General features: G+C 32.7%; 1 protein-coding gene across 2 annotated transcripts in view; it reads left to right on the top strand.

Moving 5' to 3' along the window:
- LOC122536213 (MOB kinase activator-like 2) overlaps window positions 1-17,500 on the top strand; it is a 23,382-nt gene that overhangs the window by 5,286 nt on the left and 596 nt on the right. For both annotated transcript variants that reach the window (XR_006308358.1, XM_043668392.1), the window contains exons 2-4: window positions 14,884-15,138; window positions 16,560-16,684; window positions 16,975-17,202. Coding sequence is in view for 1 of the 2 variants with exons in the window: in XM_043668392.1 (XP_043524327.1) it covers window positions 14,884-15,138; window positions 16,560-16,684; window positions 16,975-17,202 (608 nt within the window). In the remaining variant the exon portion in view is untranslated. The remainder of the gene's footprint in view (window positions 1-14,883; window positions 15,139-16,559; window positions 16,685-16,974; window positions 17,203-17,500) is intronic.

The raw sequence follows: 17,500 nt of genomic DNA on the forward strand, positions 1-17,500 counted from the left end.
AATTGCTTTTCTTTTTTTCTTTTTTTTTTTGTTTTCTTTTTTTTTTTTGAGTTACACACGCTGCTATCTAATTTGTTTCCCCAAGAGCACACCGCAATGTGTCCCTCCGGTTCTACGAATATTACATCAAAGATTTTCCTCTTATAAATTATCTCTGATCAATTTTTTTTTTTTTTTTTTTTTAAAATTGGAATTCCCTGAAAAAAAAAAAAAAAAAAAAAAAAAAAAAAAACATTCATAATTTGTTATTAGTGATTTGAACACGTATATTGAATAACCGTGTATATAACATCAGTATTACTTCGTTCTAATTTCCTTTGAAAAGACTCTGGTCGAAATCCACATCGAGCCCGCTGTCGAAACCTGTCTCAAACAGTGAAGTACCATTAGTCAAATTCACCGCAGCTTTCAAGGTCTGCAGCACATCCCGAAAACATAGAAATCGAATAAACCACTCCGGGTCGGTTGACCTGAAATCCGATGGCCTAGAAAAACATGCAACATCGGAAGACCGACGGAAAAATGAATCGGCTACTTGTTCGGTTTCTTGCAATTTCCAACGAAACGAATCGATTAATTTCGCGCTTTCGTAGGAGACGAGCAGAGTCAGTCTGTAAGTCTCGAGCGTTAAAAAAAAAAGAAAAAAAAAGAAAATAGAAAAAAGAAAACTCGTGTCATTGATCGGGGATGGAGAATGCGGCCGAAATAAAGGAGCTTCAATCAATTAGCCTTCGGTTCGGAGAGAAGCTTCATTTGTCCTTGGTTGAGAGGAGGAACGAAGGAAACGGGAACAGGAAAATGTCCGACCAAGGACTCGAGTGATAGATTAAAAGCGAATTGAATGAGCCATTCGTAAAGACCATTCGCTACAAATCCGATAATTCGTTAATCTGATTAGCCGACCGGTGCCAGTCGATTAAAGACGTAATGTTCTATGCACAATGTGATCGGCGCGATCGTTGCCTCGTGAAGCGCGATTACAACCGGTGGAAACACGGGTTGACCGTGGTATCGATGGGCCTGTGAGTCAATTAGTGACGCTTTGTTGTTTCAACGTCTCTTTGTCTTCGTTCCAAACTCTCGAGCGTGAAAGAATATTTTCGAATTTATTTTCTGTAATAACGTATAATTCGACCCGAGTTAATTGGAAGCAGCGACTGGTTTAGCTATTAAAATATACCAAAACTAAAGATATACCAAATTATCATATTTATAATAATTCAAATTATTATAATATAAATATAATATATTATAAATGTGATGTAACATTATATTTATAATATAAATATAATATAATACATTATATACATTATAAATATAATTATTGTACATATAACATAATATATTATAAATTATATCTATAATAATTTGGAATAATTATTATAAATATAATAATTGGTATATTTTTGGTTTTATAATAATTATACTAAAATAATATTATAAATAATATATTTATAATGTATTATATTATATAAATATAATATTATATAAATTATATAAATATAATACATTATAAATATAATTAATTTAAATATAACATGATATATTATAAATTATATTTATAATAATTTTGTATAATTATTATAAAACCAAAAATATACCAAATTATTATATTTATAATAATTTAAATTATTATAAATATATCATATTTACAATATATTATATTTATATTATAAATATAATATTATATTTATAGTACTTTGGTATAATTATTATGAAACCAAAAATATACCAAAATAGATTGTTTTTTTTTGGGTATCAAGTCGCCAGAATTGTACACAGAAATGCTTGCACACGAACACGACTAAAAAAAAGCAGTTTAGAATCCACGCAAGTCTTTTATCTGCGAAAAATTTTGATGAAATACTTGGTTTAAACACAGTCGCGAAACTACGTTTTGAAATATGCCTGAAATTCGCGGGATATCTCGAGATTCTAGCGCGTAATAACATCTTCATCGAATGGTAAAAACTGTCGGTCCTAATTAAAAGGTAGCATCGTTTTCATTCAGACGGTCAACTCACGTCTCGCCGTGACGTTGATAAACGAATCGCAGGCTGCAATTAAAAATGCACCGCGCCATTTCCCCGCGCGGCTCTGTTAAGAATTTATTCCGCGACGCGTTAAAAAAAAATTGGCGCCTTCGGTTTTAACGAGATCTACGGTTTTGAAAACGATTCTGATCTCGATGAATTGAATGAAATATTCTGTATTATAATTATTCGTTTCTCGTCGCTTCTCGGAATTAGCTCGTCAGTTTTTGTTCGCGCCACACGAAGCAGTTTGGAAGCCATTGATGATCGATCTAAGTTCTAACATGGCGACAATTTTAATTTAGTTAAATATGGATTAGAGGCAAGCTGCCCCGAGACTTCGTTTTACTGAAAATTAATTAAATTACTCGGATGTTATCGTTCGATGGTTGAACGTGTACTTTGTCATTTTGGCAAGATTTCAACCGACCTTGGTTTGCAATTTGCAGCACAGTTGATCCGTATCTAAGTATCTAATTCGAATGCTATACATAATACAAATTATAATTAAACGCGGCTCGAGGCAGAGAATGATCAAGCGTCGTATTGAAACTAGATTCAAAATGACTAGATAACGTAAATTGTAAATTGCGAAGACAAAATTACAATTCTTCCTCTTACAAATAGTATGTACAACTTCCAAGTCGCTATTAATCAGATGAAACGATATTGAACTGAGGTGCAGTTCAGTTCGGACGAATTAAATTGAATTCAGTTTTTTGCGTTACGTCAAACGTGAGTTTCAAATTTCTTTCAGTCGTGATTAGGGCTGGCACATATACTCTTGAACCAAAATATGTTTCCATCAAATATTCCAAATAAATATCCTATTACTCATTCTATAATTAATGTAAATAATATTATAAATATAAGTAATAAAATTATATTTGGTATATAATAAAAATTTATATATTTTAAGTATAAAATTATAGGAATTTCAATATCAAAAATTAAAAATAATAATCTAAAAAAAAAGAAATGATATTGAGAAATGGTAATGTAAATTTTGAAAATTGGATTAAATCCACATTCAAATACAATTGACTGTTTTTATTTATTGAAAGAATTTATGTTAAAAATAATTATTGAAATTAACGTAATAAATAATACGCGGCGTCGGGATTTGAAATTCAGTGAACGTTAGAACGATTTGCATTTATACAACGCATAGATTAGACGGCGGGTTCCGATTTTTCGGTTTAGGTCGGGAAACGCCGCGAAATTTCCACGGCTGCCGGATGGAAACTTGCTAATTACGAGACATCCGAGCGGACAGGAGAAGAGGCGATGCACTTGCGGCCGGCCTCTTCTCGCGAGTGCGCCGAAACATTTCGTAACAAGCTCGCTCGGCTCTCTCGGCGATTGTCGGCAAAACCGTCGGCCGCGAATTTACATTCCTGTACCTCGTTTTCAGCCTCCTATTTAGTTTACTTCTAAACGAAAACGTTTCCCCGCGATTGTCAGACGTAATTCCTCTCAAGAGATATTTATTCGAGGGTGTCGGGAAGTACGATCTAATCCCGGATATTGGACTGCGTGTTTGCAACTTTTGCTTTAAACCACTTTCGCCGGCAACTGATTGCGGACCATAACGAGCGACACTGAATAGAAATTATTGAGAATTTTTGTCTTATACTTAAATATATTTAATATATGATACGGGTTATACTTAAATATATTTAATATATTATACTTAATATATATATATATATTTAATATAGTATACTAATTTAATATATATTTAATATTTTATACTTAAATATATATTTGAAACTGAGAAAATATTTTAATTTTGGGACAAAAAATTCTCGACACAAGAGGTTAAATCGTCTTATACTTAAATATATTTAATATATTATTTTTAATATATTATACTTAAATAAGGGTTATACTTAAATATATTTAAAACTGAGAAAATATTGTACTTTTGGGACAAAAAATTCTCGACACAAGAGGTTAAATCGTCTTATACTTAAATTTATTTAATATATGATACTTAAATACGGGTTATACTTAAATATATTTAATATATTATACTTAATATATATATATTTAATATAGTATACTAATTTAATATATTATACTTAAATAAGGGTTATATTTAAATATATTTAAAACTGAGAAAATATTGTAATTTTGGGAGAAAAAATTCTCGACGCAAGAGGTTAAATCGGGTAAAAATAGTTTCTCTATGTATATGCATATTGTAAGGAAATTATAAAATTATAAATAAATTATAAAATCACGTGCACATTATAAGAATATCGTAAGAAAATCTTGTATCACGGATGTGTTCTTCTTAAAGTCGAAAGTCTTTTCATCAGATACGTCTATTTGAATTAACATAGTAGAATGTTCTTGTCGGTAGACAATGCAATTGTTATTGCAAACTACATTTTACGTGTACACAGCTACACGTGTACTCTGTGGCGGATCTTTGTCTCATTTCCAAAGGCTTTTTTTATCGTAACTCCACAGTAGAATTTTAACCTTGGCCGCGGATTTCAAGGGGCGCCATATTACACGCATGTACTTGGAATATATTATATTGCTGTTGATCTTTCGCCACTTGATATCTTCATTACGCGTAGCTATCAAGGAGGGAAATCGACGCGAATGCGGTGGCTTTATAGGGACATATTGCCGGCAGTATTAGCGATACCAGGCTAATGAGCTTGAATGTGTTCCAAAATTCGCCATGGGAGGCGATAGGATGGGTATAGCAGGAGGAACTGCTCGGGGAAAATAGCGGCACAGAGCGGCCTTTACAACAAAGTGCATTTAGGCCAACATAATATTGTCCTTCGTCCCGGCAATGAAATTGCTTTTCTTTTTTTCTTTTTTTTTTGTTTTCTTTTTTTTTTTTTTTTTTTTTTTTTTTTTTTTTTTTTTTTGAGCAAATTTATAAAAGAATACTTTTTATAATTTATAATTTTTAATATTGTATTAAAATACTTTCAAATTTATAAAAGAATACTTTTTTCAATTTATAATTTTTAATATACTTTTAAATTTATAAAAGAATACTTTTTATAATTTATAATTTTTAATATTATATTAAAATACTTTTAAATTTATAAAGGAATATTTTTTTATAATTTATAATTTTTAATATACTTTTAAATTTATAAAAGAATACTTTTTATAATTTAATATTATATTAAAATACTTTTAATTTTATATTAATTTTTAATATTATATTAAAATACTTTTAAATTTATAAAAGAATATTTTTTTATAATTTATAATTTTTAATATATTTTTAAATTTATAAAAGAATACTTTTTATAATTTATAATTTTTATTATCGTATTAAAATACTTTTAAATTTATAAAAGAATACTTTTTATAATTTATAATTTTTAATGTCGCATTAAAATACTTTTAAATTTATGAAAGAATACTTTTTTCAATTTATAATTTTTAATATCGTATTAAAATACTTTTAAATTTATAAAAAAAAAAATACTTTTCATCGGTGATAAAAATCGACGCGGATGAAAACAATAACGCGTGGCGTATTACGCCGGTGCTGATTTTCAAGCGGCACGTGGTAACAATCCATTTGTAATCGGGGTTATATAGAAATCAAGAGACATCGTCCGCGGGATAGTTTGCGGCGAGCTTCCGCCCTCGCCTTTTTTCCTCCGCGCATAATAAACGCTCGAAATATAATTACGCGTTCAAAATGCGCGTTAATGAAACCCCATTCTCTTCTTGCGAGAAGCGTAGACCTGAAACGTCTCGCCATTCTTCTTCGAGTAACCGAAACGAGGAGACGGGGTTTATTGTCTCTTATTCGTGAATTATTTTTGCGAATTATTTCATGCCAATAAAATCGATTGCTTATCGTGTTTATTTATGTTACAAATTGCCACAAGCGGCAAGATTCGTTGTCTTGTTTCTCGATCACCTTCCATTCGCGTTCGGTTATTTATTTATCGCGTTGCGTGGAAGGATATTCTTCAATCGTCGGTTATTTCGCTCTCTCATAAATCAGACGTTTGATAACGTATCAATAGATCATTCGAAATGACCAGCGTCGAATAACGCCGCGCTATTAACGCCAAGCTCGATAATTAGTCGTTATTCACACTGAAATCAATGGAATGTAATTTCAGGCGAATCACGTGCCACGTGCCCTATAATCAAAGACACAACGTAGGAAAACGCGTCGCCAAACCATGCGTCGGGATTGCTACTTGTGCGGTAATCGATGCTTTTCAGTTTAATGGAACACTAACGAGAACGTGCTATCGGCATTCTGCGTAGTCTCGCGTCGGATTTACGTCGGCGAAACGCAATCAATGCGAATTAAAATATTTTATATTCATCGTCGATTCGTTTGAACAACACTTTTGCATTTTACTCGTCGTTGGCACGTTTCGCCCGTGTTGGAAATATTTGTTATCGCAGGGATTTCAAAATGCGCGAATATTCGAGGCGTTCTACCAGCTGCAAGCTGAGTAAGCTGTTTTGAAAGCTCGCTTAGTCGCACGACAAAGAAAAACAAGGCCGTAGATATTACTGAAAACTCGCCGTTTCTTGCGCTGCGACGCGCAGGTCTGCTGATAAAAATACATAACACTCTGTTGAAACCTTGTATTAATTTAGAGATAATGTTATCTTGGTGATTAACGATTTTTTTACATATGAGAAAAAGGTGTCCCGGCCTTTCAATACAAAACGTAAAAAGTGTATCAAATCGTACAGTTTTCAACTTTTAAATGAAAACTTAGTTCTAGCATCAGAAACATTATACTAATCGTTTTTACGTTAAATTTGCCATAAAAAAAATCTCTATGTGCTCTTGTAGAAAATTACTGTTATTACGATATAAAATACAATTCAAATGAATCTCTTTAATTTAATCTCAACATGTACAATTAATAGATGTTGATAAAAGGGACAATCAATTGTAATAATTATAATATTATGATAAATATTGTTATAATTATAATATTATGATAAATATTGTTATAATTATAAATATTATTATAATATCAGTGGCTGAAGACACTGTAGAGTGACTTTGAATACGCCAGTTCATCGTCGAATTTTTAGAACCTGATCGAAATATTTGTTTCAAACTACATTAAAAAGTACCACACGTACAGATATTTGCGAAGCATCAAATATCGAAATGTGAAACTCGAGAACATGAAAAAATTGACAGAAAAAAATGCTCGTCCATCATAACTGTCGAAAAATATCGACCTTTTAATGAAATTGCACTAAGTGTCCAATTATTTATGCGATACGATAGTGTGCATCACCAATTCTAATTTTCTTACGAAAAAAAAAAAATAAAAGAAACGACATTGAAAGAAAAAAAAGGATCGCGTTACTACGTATTCGAGAAGTTATTCCTGATACGAATCACGTCTGACACGCGGGGAGAAACAGAGCGTAGGGTTTCGAGGGTTTCTCTCGATCGATCCCGCCAACCGGTCGCAAAGTTTTTCTGTCTTGTCTCAGTAGTAATTAACCGAATACGTGAGCGTTGGCTCCGATCGGGATTTTTCGCGCGCTACTCGACAAATAACGAGCGGAGCTATGATCCTCGATAGAATGATAGAATCGTAGAGGTGGATTTCGTTATTGAAGTAGGCCAGGCTGTAACCCTGAGCCGAGATGAACGCCGGGTAAGATGTTTGTGCATTAATGCTTGCGGTGGGCTGCAATCGAGCGCGATGTGCCACCTCCCGGAACGGGTCGTATTTCATACGGACGTAACGTTCACTCGCGTAATCTCTGCGCTAGCCTCGAGATCCGCTGCTTAACCCGTTAACGTTCAACGTCAGGCTGTCGCCTGAAGAGTCCGTCATAAGCACGTTGTCTTTTAACTTCTTAACCCTTTGCCCTCGACAAACTTCGTTTCGTATCATCTGCAAGCATTAGAAAGCGTTTCGTAAATAAAATGACACACGGCATTAGAAACAATCATTCATATGGTATTTATGTATAGTATAAAAGTATAGTGTAGGTTAGTGTTAAATTGGTTAAAGTATAGCACAAAAGTATAGGGGTAGGTAGAGTATATAACAGATACGAAGAGTGAAGAGCGAGAGTGAGAGAAGCAGAGAGAATGAAAAAGAAAAGAGAAATGTAAACCAAGTCCACTTTCATGGCTGTGAAGCCGAAAAATAAAATTATCTATCGTGTGGTATTTAAAAATCCAAAGGGCTTGTAAAAATCGAATTTTTTGGGATTTTTTTCTAAGGAAACCATCATATTTTCGTATGCAGTTTTCGTACACAGTTGTATTCATACTTAAAGAGTATTTACAATTTTTTTTTTTTTTTTTTAACGAAATTAATGAAAGTTGTGAAAATTATATAGCCTTGGGTAAAGCATGTTTTTAAAAACGGGTTCGAATGGCTGACGTGATTCCGGGCCATCTGGCTATTTGAAACTGAAACACCAAAATGCATTTTAATTAGTATAAATATATGACTATCGCATGTACCACAGAAACAGCGAAATTTCGAAAATTAAAAAAATGACAGCATTTTGAAGTTTAAATATCAATTTTCCTTATGCTTTTCGTCTTTTGGGTGGTACAAAAAAAATAGAAAAGAATATCAGATTTTGAAATCCGTCGTTCATGCGATAAAGATACATTCGGTGAAGATCTCCAAATTTGGATTTGAGAAAAGTAAAGGATACTTTGTTAGAACGCATGTGCCAAAAATAGTTTACTAAATTTCAACGTTAACCTCCTGGAATGACGTGTCACGTACGTTGAGAATTTTTTGTTCCAAATTGCAACATTTTAAGTATATTTAAAATTTTAAGTATATTTAAATGTCCAGATAAAAACAATTTAAATTAATGTTTAATTTAAAAAAATTATATATAAATAAACAATTACATATATGTTATATTATAATATATATATTAATAATTATATATTTGTAATATATTATATATATTAATAATGTATATATTATAATATATATTATATATATATATTATGTTTATATTGTATATAAACAATTTAAATTAATATTTAATTTAATATTTAAAAATCCAGGCAAAACAAATGACAAGTTTATTATTTCTTATATAATAATTTCTATCCAGTGATATTACACCGACGAGTTCAAAAGTAAAAGAAAGCGACGAATTATTGTACACGGTTCGGTCACTCGTTACGGTCCGCGCGAACCAGTTGCCAGCGCAAGGGAGGTTAAACGTGCACCACGCTCAAGAAGATCAGTGAAGATCGACAGCGACGAAATAAAGGCGTTAGTCGATGGAAAATCGTCGGTGCACGACACGAGACGTGACAGAAATTCTTCAGAACGTATCAAAATCAAGCGTGGAAAATCATTTAAAAGCACTCGGATGCGTGAGTAAACTCGATGTTTGGATACCACATTTAAATCTGATTGAACGCATTATCATATGCGATTCACGTTTGGAACGCGAGGAAAGCGATCTATTTTTGAATACGTATGATAATAGGCGATGAAAAATGGATTTTAATATATGCGAGCGGAAAAGATGGAGTAAGCGTGACGAACTGGTCCAAAGCACTTTAAAAGCAAACTTGTCAAAAGAAGATTGTGTTGTCAATTTGGTAGGATTGGAAAGACATCGCGTTTTTTTTTCTTGAACTGCTTCGAATCGAGCGATTAATTCGAGCGTGTACTGTCGACACGACTGGATGAATTGAGCAGTGTCATTCATAAAAAAAAAAAAAAAAAAAGTCCAGAATTAATGAATCGCAACGGAGGTCACGATAATGCCAGTCCATCCACAGATCATTGGAGAGTCGTCAGAAATTGTTACAGCTAGGATACTTGCACCGTCAGACTTTCACTTGTTTCGTTCTCTTCGGAATTCTTCAAGAGGGAAAATCCTGAAGAATGATTCCGATAAACGATATCGAACAGTATCAATTTTTTGCCGTAAAGGAGCAGAATTTTTTTGAGCACGATACCTTATTGAATAGAGTTGTTGTTTAATGTAAAAAAAATTTTGTATCATTTACTTGTTAAAAAAAAAAAACTGTGCGGACTTATTAGCCAATCCAATATATATATATATAATGTTAAATTAATGTAAAATATATATAATAATGTTAAATTAATCTCAGATTCTATTTATGTGTTTGGGAGGTAATTTTGAATAAAGAATACAAAGAATTATGTGCACCGTTCTTTGTTTTTGAGATATAGACAGAACTGTTGACAGTTGTCAAATTAGAGCATTATTCCCATTTCATTGAAATGTATACAATTTTTTTGTATGGGATTGCATAAAATCTAATACACGTAATAGATTGCATAAAATCTAATACGTAATAGATCGATAGATATTATGTTAACATTCAGTTAACATGCACGATCTATGGAAGCACGCTTACACGCGTGCATATAGAGACAAGAGATGATCATTTTGAACAATTTGTGTAAACCAATTTGAACCAGTATAAATCAGTATATATATATGTAAAAAATAATTGAAATAAATTGTTATCATTAAAAGTTAAGTAGCTTGAACGTACCTATCTGATTATCTGTGACTTGTACAATTTTTCTTTTTATATCTTGAAAACGAAGGTGAATGGTGTATATAACACTTGTTCAAAATTATCTCCCAAACACGTTGGCAACATTGACCATAATTTGGTAACACTTTAAGAAGGAAATTAATTTCTTTTCTATTTTCTTTCATTCTATTTTTAAGTTATGTTTCAAGCTAATCGTGCTATTCTGTTGTGAAGAAAATTCTATAGTTTACAGTTTGGAGAATATAAAAGAATTATTGATAATATATATAATTTTTCCCAGTTGTAACTTACAACTATCTTTTTAGATTTTGTGGTAGCGAAAATGATAATGTAGTTTTGTCAACCTCGAATTTTATTCCATATTTTAAATATCTTTATATTCATGTATTTTATTTAAAAAAAAGAAGTATTTGTAGTGAATATTATATTCTGCGAGTTAAATTTGTGATAATGGAAAATTTTTATCCCCGCGAGATAAATGAGGCAACGTGTATATGTAGAAAGTTAGAAATTTGTTATTTGTTATTTGAAATATTTTTTTTTGTCATAAGAGATGCATGGTATACAAGAGAGATTAAACATTTAGAATCGTTAACACGTTATAGTGTTTGACTTTAATGACCTTAGTAACTGTTAGTCGATTATACGGACATTCGTGTCATTTGCAGTCCTCTGTGCGGACGGATATGTGAGATACAGAAATGGCTCGTAGTTATAAACGCGATTATATACGTGAAACAAGTAACGTTTACGGCCGCGCCGTGAAAATGGATTTTCCACTATTTCAATTACAGAGTTTTCAGCCATTAAACGAAATTCACACGACGAGCAGGATTGTTGCACGCATTTCCAAGTGAAATTAGTTTGAATTTTGATCGTACTACTGGCAGATTAAATTTCATCAAATCGTGGGTCATCTTGTACCCACATTTAAAATGTACATTCCCAGTTCGCTTAACTGTTTGTTAAGTATTTACGTAGTCCGTGTAAAAAAGGTGTACGTACAAATAGTGAAAAAATATAATTGAAAGAACGACGTTGATGAGAAATCCAAGAGAGAACGAAATAGAGGATTCTCCCAAGCAATAACGAATAATTTTCTTATCGTTATTGTTATTTCAGCAAAATGTATAATTGACTACGTTATTAGAAAGATGACGTAAGATGACGTAAGAATGAAATCGATATTGCATAATTAAATGCGCTCAGTGTAAAGAAAATTCTATCTCGAATCATGATGAAGATGTGATTCAATTAACCTCTTGCCCTGCAAAATTGTAATTTTCTCAATTTTGAGTATATCTAAGTAAAACAAAATAGGCGAAACGAATAATAAATTTATCACTTCTCAATAATTTCTATCCGGTGATATCGTACCGACCAGTTCAAAAAGAAAGCGACGAATTATTGTATACGGTCACTCATTATGGTCCGCAATCATATTGAATGATATTTACACTTTTAACAAATGATTTTTTTTTTTTAGTCGTGTAAAAGCAAAGTCGATGTTATTGGTGTTCTAAGTTTATCGGCATAATCGACAGTATGTTTTAAAATTATTAGGCTGTGCGAGTTCATTCGTATCTCGACATTATTCAAAAAATATAAATATGTATATGATTACATACGTACATCATTGTTATATGTAATTTATGTGATGCGGCAAATATGCAACATAGTTCCATAAACATGTTAAACAATCCAATTTCAATTTCCACTATTATAAAATGAAATTTAATTGTATTGTTTTAATAAAAGTATGAAAATATTTGGAAAGAAAAGATCTGATTCTACTTGAAAAATACAGTGACCTTGCTTTAATTGTGACTTGAAATTGTAATTGAAATTCTATTGCGTTATTTGTTGCACAGTTGATCAATTCATATTCATAATATTGTATCAGAAGGACACAGATATATAAGTAATAATTGATATATAATTAATAAAAATTATATATACATGTATAATAATATATAAACACACACACACGTAACATTTTCTTTAAAAGAACAAATGCCTGATAATTAATAAAAATTATATATACATATATAATAATAAATAAATAAATACACACACACACACACACGTAACATTTTCTTTATAAAAGAACAAAAGCCCTGAACCAATGAAAATGTTACTTAACACTTACTAATAAATAAAACAAAATGATGCGTATATCATCATTGACTAAATGGATCTTATATAAAAGTATATAATTATTAAGAACTTAGTACACAACCTAATATTTTTAGACACAAAAGAAACATCTCTCAAAGTTTCTCGTATGGTTCGTCGATTGTTCGAAAAACGATCCTCCTCGACTCTATCGTCCTCTTCTCTCCCGAGTTTTCTCAGTTCTCGCGCTCTAAATCCGCTCATTGTCAGTTTCTCGATCGGCGGCGCCGATAACGCGTGCTCGAAACACAGATTGAAGACGGTGTTCGTAACGAGACGTCGAATTCTTCAACTGCGGCCCTCTTCACCTACTCTTCTCCTCCGTTTGCCTTCTCCTGGCTCTGAAGAGGCTCGCGAAATGTGTTTTCGTCTGTAGAAGCTTCCGCTAGAAGAATTTTTATCGCGAGAAACGCGTGGTTCTGTCGCGGTTTTTGCGCTCATTTTGCGCTGAATCGAAGTGAGTACGACGATTATCGATTTAAGATAAAAAATTTCGCTGTTAGATCCAACCGAACGAGCTTTTCATTCGAGTTTCTTTCCCAGATCTGTGAATTTTCTACCAGCCTCGGTGATTTTTATTTCCAGATAACTTCTATTCGTTATTCTAACGTCGTTACAATTTCAACATCGTTAGCAATTTTATTAATCAAACGTTCGAAGAATGGATATCGGTACGCGTCGCTAAATCAACAAACAGGAAAATGAACTATCTGTATTCGCATTTCCATGAATGAAGCCGATATTTTTCGTCACGAAGCCATTTCTCATATCCGCGGACACGCCGCGTTCTATTTCTTATCACGCCGAAGCATAATTTTTCAACCGGCGTCCCCATTTTCTCGCAATAACGTCGAACACAAATCACCTCCTCGAATTCACAGAGCGAATAATGCTATACGTTCACGTGACAATGTCGAATATCGGATATGATATTTAATTTATTTCTGAAAACAATTCCTCAACTGAAACAAACTTCGCTTTAAAATTAACAAATTGATTGTGTGTAGCGAAAGTTTAGCATTACACGTGTGTATTGTACAATACCACTCCACATTCTGGCCACAGGTCGGGAAACTGATCATAGTGTAAAGAGTGATTTATGTCAGGAATTTGATGAAACGAATGGACAGACAGAGAAAGAAATATCCGAAACATTTTTCCTGCAACTTAAACATCGACTCGGATTAATATTCGAATACCAAGAATTTAAGCTTATAATTTTGTAAAAAAAAAAAAAAAAAAGAATCGTGCAACCGGATTGTGTTGCTTATTTCAAAATTTGAAGCTTTCACTTTCAAAATGTGTCGTTTGCTTTTGTTCTAAAATATTTTTGCATCGTGTAACGGGTGAAGACACTGTTCTTGTTAAAGATACTATAAATTGTAAATTGTAGTATGTAAAACAATCTTTTTTATGACTGAATCTACAATGGATTTGAAGATTATTGTCCCTCCTTTGCAATATAATCCCTTAAAAATCAGGCGAAAATGAATGTAACTGAATTCTCGTTGTATAACTTTAACGTTCAAGGGGAAAAATTTCAAATTCGTACACTTTGTAACGTTTTCGAGAACGTGAAAACATTTTGGAATAAAACGAACGATGCATTTTAAAAGCAGAAACTTCGAGCTTTAAAGCCGAGATTTATCGTTGCGCGATTCTTTTCCACGGAATCGTAACACAGTTAACATGTTTAGTATCGAAATATATGCGAGTCATTGTACCGACGAAACTCTGTTTCACAGACAAAGTAGTTTCAACACAGAAAACTGAGATAACACCGATCACACTCTCATTTCTCTCATCTCTTCACTCGACTTCCGTGTCTGAAATTGGACATCACGTTCATCTTATCTGTCTATCCATTTTGCTCCGAGACAACACAAGTGCTGGCATGTACAAATCTTTCGTTGCCACAGTTTTCGTCCTGACACGTGGCCATTCAGCCACGACAAAGTATTGTTCCATATACGACGCCATCCAACCCCGTAAATATACCCATTTTCAAATCGATACTCGGCTAGATCGATCAACACCAACACACGAATCCCTCGCGCTGAGCAATAATACGCTTTGTTACTTGAGCAAGTGGTAGCGGATAACGCGTCGATGGGATATAGGGAAACTAAACGAGCGATTTCACGCTGTTCGTAGAAAAGCCCGACGAAAGGAGAAGGATGCGGGAACTACAGAGGATCCGAAATTGTACCTTGAAGAAGCGGCCCTTGAAAGGCAGCTACCAGAGCTGGACTTGAGGATGTTGGTCGATTTACCACCCGGTTTGGACTACAACGAATGGCTGGCCTCTCACACCCTCGCACTATTCGATCACATCAATCTCATTTACGGAACGATATCCGAGTTCTGCACGATGACGGGCTGTCCCGATATGACCGGTCCTGGCTTAAGGTGCGTAGACCGTAGACAATCGTGTTTAAAGAAATTAATCTGTTGCTTTACATTATTTTTAATAAAAAAAAAAAGGGGGAGGGGCAAAGGATAGAAAGGGCGTAAAGATAGAGAGATAAAGGGACAATGTAATTAAATGTTAATAGTAAGGTAAGTGCCTCTCAGTGGCCTTGATTTCGGACATGCTACAGCGAGGGGATAAATAGTATGTGCATACATCTGTCGAACGATTTTTAATAGCAAAAGTTGTTAAGTACAAGTAAACTTTTATTCCATTCAATTTTGAACGAATCGATACCAATATCTTTGATCAATTTTGAAAAATTGTATATTACAATTATTTAATATTATATATTATTACAATTATTATATTATAATATTTTTAAATTATAATATAATTTTTAATATAATTTTAAATTATATTATACATTATATATTATTATAATATTTTATAATTATAATATTTTAATAATTAATATTATATAATTAAATATTATAATATTTTATAATATTTTAAATTTTATATTTTAATATAATAATAATATATAATATTTTATATATTATATATTATTGTTATATTATAATATTTTATAATATTTTAAACGGTGAAATTTTAAATAATTGTGGGTGTGGATGTAAGTAAGATTCTTCTCATAAATATTATAAAGTCACTGCCATACTTTGTAAGTTCGCTGCTCTGTGAAATTAGTCACTGCTTCATTAAAATATTTCTCCTATTACTCGGCCAATGCAGTTATTTTTCCTCTTTTTTATTTCATCGAACACGTGCTAGGTATTGTACACGATAGTGATCGCGATACATGTTGCCCAACAAATTGATGATCCACGCATTAATCACCATGAATAACCAGAGTTAATTAAACGTGTTATCGCTGACAGCTTCTTCTTTTTTAACTAAAGCCATGATCGATGATAGAAATGGAATCGGATTAAAAAAAGATAAAAAATAAAAACAGATAACTTTGCGAGAACGTATCTTGATATTGGAAAAAAATAAAACTAATCCGAGAGATCTGTTGTGGTTACCCACAAACCCACAGTTATTCTACAGTTGTACACAACTATTTTCATAAAGTGAGAAATTCCGAATATTTTATATTGTTTAAATATTTGAACAGTTTATATCCACACAGTTGTTAACAATTTTTATTCATTAAGCTCTGTGTATAGACATTTTTCTATATAATATCGTTGATAGTTATATTCACGAATAAGCGTGACGCTTGCCCTTATTGAGGAAAGGAGTTGAAAAGAAAGAATAAAGGAAAACGAAGGAAGGAATTTGACATTCATCGGACATTCTTTCTCTTGGCCTCGATTTGTCTACTTATTCTCAATTTTTTATCATTTCCTCTAGGCGTTATTACGCATTCATGTAATTCGCTTTCTTATCGTTTCAGAACTTATCTGTGGTTTGATGAGAAAGGGAAGAAAACGAGAGTGGCAGCGCCACAATATATAGATTATGTTATGACTTTTACACAACGCACCGTTAGTGACGAAACTATATTTCCTACGAAATATGGTAAGTTTCTTGTTTCACCTTTTGCGATTAAATAATTTTGTTGCATTTCAATGCAATTTTTTTTTTTTTTTTTTTTTGCATTTAAATACAAAAACATTGAATTTAAATCGCCTCTTTCAAATTATAAAAACGCATTCTCAGAAATGAATAAACAGAGTAGAGTACAAGGCTGTATTTACACAATAACGTGCAGTCAGGAGTTAGATACATCTGGTGGTATCAAGTCATTTCGCAAGATAGGATGTACAAACGAAAACCGTAATTGTATTAATTGTTCGTGGATGTTTCAGCAAATGAATTTCCTAGCTCGTTCGAATCGATAGTGCGTAAGATCCTGCGGCTACTGTACCATGTGGTGGCACACATTTACCACTGCCACTTCAGAGAGGTAGCACTTTTGGGGTTGCACGCTCACCTCAATTGTGTGTTTGCCCACCTCACGCTCCTTAATCAACGCTTCAACCTTATTGATCCCAAGGAAACGGAGATCTTAGGAGACTTAGAGGCTGCCCTCTTGGGTAAGCTTACCTACCGAGATCAATATTATTATGTAATACGCTGGAACGGTTGTATCATCGTAACAGGGATTACCGAGATTGAAGAACGAACGATACGACCTACCAGAATCGCATGACATTACGTGGAACAGTTTTTCGGCCAGCCACTGGCAAAGTCACAAGCCCCGAACGTTCTTAACGTTATTGATAATCTTGTTTGCAACTGTTGAAGGGGCAGATGACTCTTTCAATCGGCAGATAAAAAGATATCGTTTTGACGATTTTATCGAATGGTTGATTTCAGTTTGCATTTGCTTTC

Source organism: Frieseomelitta varia, unplaced genomic scaffold (genome assembly GCF_011392965.1).
Source record: "Frieseomelitta varia isolate USP_RPSP 00005682 unplaced genomic scaffold, Fvar_1.2 scaffold_814, whole genome shotgun sequence".
NCBI lineage: Eukaryota > Metazoa > Arthropoda > Insecta > Hymenoptera > Apidae > Frieseomelitta > Frieseomelitta varia.